Consider the following 10,000-nt stretch of genomic DNA (forward strand, 5'->3'; position numbering starts at 1 on the left):
GCAACGAAACGAAAACGAAGGAAACGTCGTGGGGGAACCTGCTTGTTCCGTTCCTCAGACTGGCAGGACATTTCGACATTTGAAGTGGCAAACATCATCCCGCGGTTCGCCCATTGCCCATTCACTCGCACGCTAGTGTCTTTGGATGACAAATGGAGCCTCATATTTCTCGGTTATCCAATTACATTGCCGCACAAATCGTGCAATTACTGTACCCAGTACGCACGGGGCGATGGATTCGCCACAATAGCGAGGAATAAAGGGGGTCGTCCCCGGATGGAAACCCGTTCGATAAAACCTGCTCCATGGCCGGGCTAAAACGAGGTTTAGAAGTGATTGTTCATCATTATAAAGAAATATTATCTTCCATTCGCAGCTCGTCGAGCTCGTGATCACGCTTATCAGGTTGATTATGCTGAGGAGCAGGAAGCAGCGAGCGAACCAAAGTCACCAAGGCCTGGCCCCCAAGTAGGGAAACATCCTGTAGATCCTGCAGGGTGAGAAGGGTTACGCTGCAATAATTGCTGTAACGAACCACTCGAACGCTCACTCGGTCCACCTAGGTGATCGTTGATTAATTTGCATAAATTCTCTTCGCACCCGAACCGCAAAAACCGATATCGGTCTTGCCGCGAACGTTGCGAAGACTGCAGCAACCGACCGCATTAGTATGCGCGTGAGCAAAACGTTACAAATCACGCCATCGCACACCCGCGATCACCAGCATCGGCTTCACCAGCTGCGCTGTGCGCACAGCCGTAGTGCTAGTAAGTGGCCATTTCCACATTAAAGCGCCTGTATGCGCGCCAATAAGGGGAGCGAAGAAAAGCGTCTTTTGCGTCGGGCTTGGCGCGCTTGGGGCTTGCGCGCAGAGATCGCGCGTAATGGCGTCATTAAGCAGTCGCTACAAATTACTCAACTGACGCCCGCTTGCTTGCCCCCCCATCGCTGCCCTGATGAGGTGTACCTCCACCACCAGGGGTAATTACTTGGCCGGGGCTACCGGCGAGGAAGCTCGCATCAAGCCGCAATTCCAATTCAATTTCACCGATGGAACGTGCGCGAGCGCTCGCGCGCACACCCAGGAACAATTTAGAACTAAAAATTGCCTTTCAATATTCGATTACTTCTTCCTTTTCTGATGCTTCCACTTGCTCACTTCTCGTTGCGTTGGCTGTTCTTGATCCCATGCTTCCAGCAGCGCAGCGTTGCTCCAGCCATTCGATGCGAGCAACCAGTTTTATGACGCTCAATGCTCGGACACGATACTACTGCTTTACAACTGTGTGCCTGCGCGCCATCCTGTGCAGTTCCGTCCACCGTCAGAACTCGCTCGTTACTCCGGGACAACTGTCGTACAAGATTTCTTCCTTCGATAAACGATCGCTTGTAGGGGTCTCTCTGGTCACCAGCGGTCAACGATGTGCACGTACCGTACACCACCCGCCCCGAGAACCGGGCATCTTCCCATTAGATCACTACTGCTTTGCAACGAGTAGAACGATCATGGCGAGCGATTGAAGCGAAGCGGAGGAATGATAGAGACAGACAACCTTTCAATCCATCACTTCAGCACCTCCTAACGGGGACCTGTCCAGGGTGCTGGCGACGGACAGACCCGAGGAAGAAAGTCGAGAAACGATTAAACGTTTAAGAAAATTAATTTCTTACCACCTTCTTACCGGTTCCGTACGTTACCTAATAATAGCTCTGTTGTTGCCCACCACCATCGCTACCACTTTGCTCATTCCTTCGTTCCATTGACGCACGTACGGCCTAAAAAGCTTCGCTTCGGGCCAGCGACGCCCAAAAAGCATTTGCTGGTGAGGAGGTGGCGATCGTGAGCGACGAAGTTCTTGCTGATTCTTCGTAAAGATCTCCCGAAGGGTGAGGAACGGGATGAGGAGGAGGAACAACTCGTGCGCGTCAGCCAGGCGTCGTCAGGCCAGGCAGGCAGGTCCCTCAACTGGTTCGGTTCTGGTCTGTCTGATTGCCGAACCCCGAATCATCTCGCCATCGGAGCCCATCATCATCGCACTAGCGGGGCATTCTTCTTCATCCCGGGTTGTCGTGGCCGTCGTTCCAGAGCTCGGCAACGGCATCATCGTCGCCCGTAAGCCCGCTAACGGGGTTGTTTCCAGTTATTATTATTTTTTATTAATGCCCCCCGGTAGGATGACGGCCTTCGCAAAATGGCCAACCGCCCCTGGTGTACCATCATTTCCCCCTCTACTCCATGCAGCAGCAGCGTCAGCGTCAGCAGCACGAAATGACGCTCATAATTTCTTCCGTTTTGCGTTTCGAGATCAATTTACAGACAGCCCATCGCCAGCCAACAATACCCCCTGAGCTGGGTGGCGAGATGATGATCGTTATGTTTTGCGGTTGCGCGCAGCCAGTATGCCCTGGCATGAGCATGACCGCTGACCCCCCACCCATCCTCATTCCATTTGATGCTTACTGGAAAATGCATTAAAATCCCGTTTACCGGCCAGGACGAGCGTTCGAGTGGCTTTTGTAGTCCGTCTCACCATTTGGAATAAACAAAAAAGGCTTTGCAGCAACGCAACGGGAGTTTGCGATCTTGAGGAGCAGAATTATGCTCATGGGCGTACACACCTTGGACATAATGATATGAGCAATATTGCATGATCATCCAGAGCGCACAATATGTTTGTCTGCAATTTGGCTCCATAAAAGTCCAAGTGTGAAATTGCTTCCTAACGTAATCGATCGAGGATGATCATCTAAAAATCTCTCGCTACATTTGCTGTTGATGATTGTTTACTATCCTGCCAAGAGATGGCACGATTGTCGAGGTTCTGCTCCGAACTAATCACCAAAGCTCATCACGATGTGTCTGCACCACTCACGAAGCAAACGGGATAACAATAGGGGTCATCAGCGCGCTGGTATCGATCATCTGTGTCACGACCACGAACCTGCAGCTCCCTCCCAGGCCTTATCATTGCAACGTGAGAGGACAGTTGCACAAATGCGCAAAAGAAGAAGAAAAAGAAGAAGAAAAAAAACATTCCCCACACGCAAAAGGAAACTCATGATTAATAACCGTTCATTACGGGTACAATTCATTTTAAACCCTATTAACACTTCACTTCACTTGCCGTTGCCTGAACTGAAGGTTAATTAGTATGCAGAGCCACCAGCCGGCGAGCGCGGGATCGATTCGTGACAAACGCGATGAGGCCAAGGATTGGGCTGTGACCTTCCCGCCCAATCAAACCCATCCACCGCACCGGGAACTCAATCAACCTCATTCCGCGGAATCAACAGTTGACACCATCTTGGGTACGATTTTTCCCACCTCGCATCTCGGACCCGAAAAATTCAACTCCTGACATCAGGACATCGACATCCTCCTCTGCTGACCATCATAAATCATCTCTGGCAAGGAAATTACCTCACCAACACGCCTGACCAACCTGACCGGAACCCCCGAGGATGCGATGCATCGACGCATCGAGGCATAATTTACGAGGTTTACGAGCTGCAGCGGATCCATGCGGAGATCCATGAAGTTCACGATGCGCTGAGGGGCAGCAATAAAGCGATCCGACTCTCCGACTCCGGTCAGCAAACGAACAGCGCGATACGATACTTATTTATTGCTTCAATCATTAAATTGGACGGACACGGACCCGGACACGTATTGCGGTTCTCACTTCTCAGGCTTTCCGGAGGAGGGGGGTTCGTAGCTTATCGCCGTCGTCGCCCCAGCCATAATCGTTTGGGTTCGAACATGATCGATTGTAGTTTGGACGAGAGATGAGTTCTTTTTTTTCCCTGTTCACAGGTTGTGCTCCCTGTGAGCTCAGTCAGCCTGTGTAAAACAACCGACCATAAACTTGCTGCTCTAGCTCTCGTGGAGCAACACATCCACAACGTTCATCCGCCGTTAAGCCTTGATCCCAGGGGTGGACGAATTAATTGATCCATAAAAGACGCTAACAAACCTCAAGGTCGGCCCCAAACCAAGAACCCTGCACATCTCTGCACCGAGCGCTGCATGGATTAGAGAAAGTGGAATGGAGGGAAGATGGTGTGAGGAGATTCTAATATCCATATCAAAAGACTTTGACGGCAGAGGCGATCTCGGCGGTTTTTTTGTTGTTGTTGGATATTATTTAAATATCTTAAATCCCATCATTGGTGCGGTTCGGACCTGAAAGGAGCGACTTTGGGATGTTATACGCACTTCCGTCACGGTCGGTACTAACCCGCGGCCCGACAATCAAGCGTTGCATTCGACGTTGCTCGCGACCAAAGCAAAACGGGAGGTTCGTCGCTTGTGCTGGAAAACAAATTTTTCGATCCCCAATTCCCAATCTTCGCTCTCTTGGCGTAAACGAAAGCCGATTTTTCACGGTGCGTGAAATGAGTGAGAGGTCTTCTCATTCGCTTCATTCAATTCCCGCTCCCACCTTTGGTGGCGTACCTGGCGAGGCGTCAAGCGAGTAATCCTCTTGAGGAACGGAAGGCTTTGGAAAGAAGCCAACGGTGGACGACGGAGGATATTAATTTCACAAACGACGAAAACAAACCGCGTGGAGGGGGAAGGCGATGAACGAAATCAAAACATTGGTCAAGGGGAAGCCACCTTGGGCTGGCGCCTGCTGGCTGCCATCAAACGCCCCGGGGGGAGGACGACAACGAATCCAAGTCCAAAGACACACAGCGTTTGGGAGAGGGCGCCAGAGATCCACGAGCGTGATCTTTCGCGGGGTGAAAAGAAGTGACTGATCGCCAACGATCTGCCGAAAAAAAGGGTGCAATCTACTTGACGGAAAGATCCGGGGTGAAATTGAATACATCGCGGTAACTAACTGGAAGAAAAGAACTGTAGTCGATCCCCTTGGAGTACTTATTCAGAATGATGATCAATCTGAGCCGTCCATCTCTTCTCGGTCACGATGATGATCGAGCATAAATTGAGGCCAATCTCGTGACGCCATAAGGGGAGGGAGGGGGGTGGGGAACAAAATGCCCGATAGGACCGCCAAGAAGTCGCCAGAACGCCTCGTCGATAGTGTCTATCAGATGTCAGACCAGAAGTGTTGCGAGTGGCGTACAAAATGGAAAACAATAAAACCGAGGAGAATCCACTTTGATGGACAGGCTGGGCGCGCTCCCAGGAAGCCCCGTTTCGGTGTTTGGTCTCTTCCTTGCTCTTGCTGCTTACAAAAACTTAGTTTGCTTTCTGGCGATTGCCCCAAAGGCAAAAGGGGCATGGTTAACGGGAGGGGGGGATATCATATCACAATGCCGCTAGCTGCTGCCCCAATGACAGATGCTATGTTTAAGGCTGCTAAACGATCGTACGATCAATTAAAGAAACGCACACACATTCGCACGTGCGCGTATAGGCATTCGATGAGTTTTTAAAGCAAATTATCTTGTGCACAGAGCAACACACGTGTGGCTGATGGATCGGTTTGCGTGGAAAAAAAGAATTGGAATTCCTGCGGCTATTAATATGTGATGGCGCCAGGCCATGTGGCATTTCCACTTCCAGTCCCCTTCTCCACCTCCTGAGCTGTGATTGTCCTCCTGGGCAAACAGCAGAAGCTCCTTGGCTCCATTGGGGTACGGGAAACATTCCAGCTCCCCGTCACTCATCACCGTACGACAATCGTAATCGAAGTGAGTAGTAGCACGTACCGGCCATTACCTTGCGGTGCGGTGCGCGGTCATTGTTATCATGTGAACGCGTTGTTATCAGGTAAGTTGGAAAAGCTAGCAGGCCCTGTCCCTGACCGGTTGTGCGCGATTCCGGCATCACCATCAATCCCCTTAGTCCCTTTTAAGGGCTTAACCTACCGGCGAGGACGGGAACGCACACATAACATTGACGAGCAGTGGTGAACGTGATGGACGCTAGCGTGACGTGACGCCGAGCTGGCCGAGGAAAACTGTGTGCGATAATTTATGATCGAAATGGCGCGCAAATGGAAACACCAGGCTCCCTGATCGGCGAGAGATAGCGAGAGAGAGAAAGAGAGAAAAGTGTCCACTTCCGAGCCGACTGGAAGCCTTCCATAAATGTCTCACCACTGGACCGGACTGACCGGGACAAAACGGGAATCACGGCGACACGGCGGGAAGCATGTCACTTGTCCTTCCTGCCTCTTTGCCGCCTCATGTTTTTTTCGCTGCTACTGCTGCGATCGCTCCCGGAGCATAGTTTCCCATAATGCTGCTAATGATATACGTTGGTGCTGCCCGTGTGTCGCCACGCCGTCCCATTCCGATCTCCGTGATGTGTACCATCCATCCCCTTGCCCAACAAAAGCGAATAAATATAGCTCCGGCAACAACCTTCACCTGCTGCCCGGTTGGATGCTGTCCAACCGGTGGACCGGTTGAGGCTGGCCGGAGTGTAGGGCCGGCGAAATATGGAAACTTCATTTTAAAGTACAATCAGCGCGCGGTCAGTGGCGGCGGCGGCGTCGCGACCTCGAAGATGTGTCAATATTCGTATGACACATTGCTGCGCAACGGCCACTGCGGGTGCTCGCTTCAGTGGAATACCAATGCCGTTTCATGACTCCCGCAGCGAGGAAAGCACAACGGGATGGTCTGGGTAGCACAAAAACCACCGTCCAAACCGGCAGACAGGCAGGACGGAACGGGGGAAGTCCCCGGATGATAAATATTTACAATTATTTGACTTCCAGGCAACGCAAGTATACAACTCTTTGCGCTTTACGCACTATTTGTCCAAGATCGTCCCATAAGGCCGCGATGACCGTCAAGAATAAACAAGCGCACGATGGTCGATCGAGGCTCTCTCACTCTCGCGGAGCCATCTGAGGCGAGATTCAAAATTTAGTGACTTTCTTCAGGAAAAGCTCCCTTCCTTCTTTCTGGCATGCTTCCTTCCCATGAGTAAGATCACCGACAGATCACCGTTAGGTCTTCAGCGCACCGAGAAAGGCCTCCACAGCACGTACGTGGAATGATTGCTAATGCCACGATCGAACGAACGAACGTGAATTTGTTCTCTGGCGCGTACGTGCACCATCCTCCCTGGTGGCATTCGATGTGCGATCGACATGTGCCTTGATGCGCTGATGGATGACGCGTGAATCAGTTCAGCACCAGGGAAGCTGCTGCAAAAGATAAGGAGATGATAAAAGGAGAGCGGAAAAAGGAGAAGTGGACCGGCGGACTTCTGACCGCTTTTTGCACGGAAGAAAGTGGTTCGCAGCGGGTGCAATGGTCCCCCCTTTGGGAGAATCCTCTTTAAGGGAAAAGTATGGCCGTATCCAGTAGTAGTCTTGTTGTAGCAGACAGGGCATGGGAAAATGAGGGAAGAAAATTCCATTTCCACTCGCATGTCCAATATGGAACCTGTTCTTACCGTGGGAAACAATTCCACTCCTTTGAACAAACGAGTGATACTGCGAAAAGCGGATAGTGGTCGCCAACGGAAGCTGACTGTTGATTTCAACGAGTAATCATAACGCGATTGTCCTCAATATTGGTATCAGAAAAGAACTATATATTTTTAATAAGATTGTCATGTGTGTGGATTGTGGTTGTCATTATTTAATCCGAAGCAAACATAAATTCATGAAATTAAATTTAAAAAAACAAAAAGGATCATGCGCCCAACGTGGGGCTCGAACCCACGACCCTGAGATTAAGAGTCTCATGCTCTACCGACTGAGCTAGCCGGGCTTGTTGATCACTGGATGCCGGTTGATCTATGCATGCTCGATGCTCGATCGGTCGGTACAAATCGAGTTGATCGCTCAATTTCTACGCATACATTCATACGCAACTTCCAAACAACCTTTCTAATGCGCGGATCGCCCTCGTACGTTCGTTGCTACCGTTTTTAATTGGCTGTTGCAGCATGCAGTCCTGTTTACAAATAACATGATCATCGAGCGCCCTCCGGCAAGAAAACCAACACCACCGCGATCATCGTGGAAGAAGTGGACGCCTCTGCATCATGCCGGCGAGAACGAGAGAGCAGATGATCGTATCGAGGATCAGTAAACCCTTTACAATCAGGGTTTCCAATCACAGCAGGCCTACAATCACCGTTGCTAGGCAATATTTTCACAAAGAACAGTACATTCGTTATGCTTAAATAGATGTAGAGTACATGATGATCAAGAACGAACCACAAATGATCACAACACGCAAATCATAACATCTTCCCGACCTAGCGCTATCTCTTTCCTGCGCACCTGTCGGGGCCGAGATTCCAGACTCCAAAGGCGCCAGCCAGGTCGCGGGACAGGTCTGTCGGCTCGGTCGGGCAAGATCGTTTGCAGGGAAAACAGCACTAGCAGAGTAACAATCGAAACTTACCTTGATCGTCTGCCGACAGAGAGGAGCCGCAAAGCCACATAAACAATAGTAAATAACCACAAACACTCGAGCCGATTAAGACCATTTTTAATCCGCGATATCGATCACTTTAACCCTTGATGCATCAAACCCTTGGACCACAAATTTTCTGGAGTCTGGGAACCGTGCTGCCGGCACGCAACAATCGTTTTCTGAAAGTTTCCGCTCGGGTTCAATTTATTGGTTAATTCTTTGTAACCGATATTAATATCCATATCTTACGCTCAAATGTTGAATGAGATGTGATTTATAAATACATGTACAACGACGAGTGAATCCAATCTACCTAATCCCGGACTAGCGGGCACGATCGGTTTTTCCGACCGGTCCCAACATAAAACCGTTCCTCTCGTTTCGTTGAAGGACAATGTTATACAAAAGCTACGGATACCTGGCTTGCTAGCGATGATTGAAACGAAACACTAAACTAGCCCTGCTATAGAAGCCCTACAATTAGCACGCCCCAATACGCACTATTATTGATTATGCTCGATCGATTGCCTGATACTGTTGGTGTGTAATGCTCTATGATTGTTCTGGTTAGTGTAATAAATTAAATTATCAGCGTTCTCCCCGGGGGCCGCGAAGGGTCGATCCAATTACATCCATGCTTGATTGATCTCCACACTTTCTCTCCTTTCTCATGGCACTTCATTCTGTTGGGTTTTTTCGGGTTTTTTTTTGGCAAGAAAATCCCTACTATCGGTTATCACACATCCGGCTTTCCGGATGCTTTTCGCAAGGACGGCTTCGCTTAAGGAGAAAGGCAATCCGCTCTGGTAAAAAAGGAAGCAGTTGCAAACTAATCGCTTTACGTAAAGGTGACGCGTAGGATGATGTTAAAAGCAACAAGAACTTGTAGCATGTAAGCACGGGAAGGTGAAGCAAGGTGCTATACTAGCACAGGCACCCGGGATCGTTTACTTCGTCCGGTGGATGAATCTTGAAACCATGGCTCTCGAGTGCCTGCAGCTCGAGCCGGGAACGGTTCGATTCGACCAGCGTACTGGCGATGTCGCGAAACATCTCCTCAATTCCCTCGCCCGTTTTGCACGATGTTTTGAAGGTGGCACTGATGAGACTGTGGCACTGCTCGCAGAATGACTCCATGTCCGCATCCGTAACCGGTGGCGGATCTCCACCGCTCGTCTCCACATCCACCTTGTTGCCTACGAGAAAGATTTTTGCATTTTCCGCGTAGGTCACGACGTCGAGCATGTGCTGCGAAAGGGCATGGAACGAGGATTCGTTGTCCAGCGCAAACACCAGGATCGCCGCCTCGGCAAATTTGTAGTAGCTGGATGTTACCGAGGCCACACGCTCCATACCGCCGGTGTCCCACAGTTGAAGCTGTAACCAAGCAACCAGAAAATCGGAATCAAAGTTCGCACAACAAAGAAAACAAACAGCATCGCCGCTTACCTTGATTTCCTTATCCCCGACATTGAACGTCCGGCCAAAGTGGTCCAACCCGAGGGTGGACTTCCGGTCGGTGGTGGTGACGAAGTTGTTCGTCGCGAACCGCCGGAACAGCGAACTCTTTCCCACGCCGTACTCACCGCAAAGGATGATTTTCTGCTCCGGGATTCGCACCGAAGCCATCATTTGGGCCACCTGC

The 10,000-nt window shown here is 50.4% G+C and overlaps 2 protein-coding genes and 1 non-coding gene across 3 annotated transcripts in view; all 3 read right to left on the bottom strand.

Moving 5' to 3' along the window:
* Positions 1 to 8,452, bottom strand: part of LOC126569161 (bone morphogenetic protein receptor type-1B) — a 102,523-nt gene extending 94,071 nt beyond the window's left edge. Inside the window, exon 1 of the mRNA XM_050226081.1 lies at positions 8,344 to 8,452. Within this exon, the coding sequence (XP_050082038.1) occupies positions 8,344 to 8,428 (85 nt within the window). The 5' untranslated portion in view covers positions 8,429 to 8,452. The remainder of the gene's footprint in view (positions 1 to 8,343) is intronic.
* Trnak-cuu (transfer RNA lysine (anticodon CUU)) lies at positions 7,629 to 7,701 on the bottom strand. Its single transcript has one exon. It is a non-coding gene; the product is annotated as a tRNA-Lys (tRNA).
* The window catches only part of LOC126569167 (ras-related protein Rab-30), a 1,863-nt gene continuing 277 nt past the window's right edge, over positions 8,415 to 10,000 (bottom strand). The window contains exons 1-2 of the mRNA XM_050226090.1: positions 9,805 to 10,000; positions 8,415 to 9,732 (exon numbers count right to left, since the gene is read on the bottom strand). The exon at positions 9,805 to 10,000 is cut by the window's right edge and continues 277 nt beyond it. Of these exons, the coding sequence (XP_050082047.1) occupies positions 9,280 to 9,732; positions 9,805 to 9,987 (636 nt within the window). The 5' untranslated portion in view covers positions 9,988 to 10,000 and the 3' untranslated portion in view covers positions 8,415 to 9,279. The remainder of the gene's footprint in view (positions 9,733 to 9,804) is intronic.

This window comes from Anopheles aquasalis, chromosome 2 (assembly GCF_943734665.1).
Source record: "Anopheles aquasalis chromosome 2, idAnoAquaMG_Q_19, whole genome shotgun sequence".
NCBI lineage: Eukaryota > Metazoa > Arthropoda > Insecta > Diptera > Culicidae > Anopheles > Anopheles aquasalis.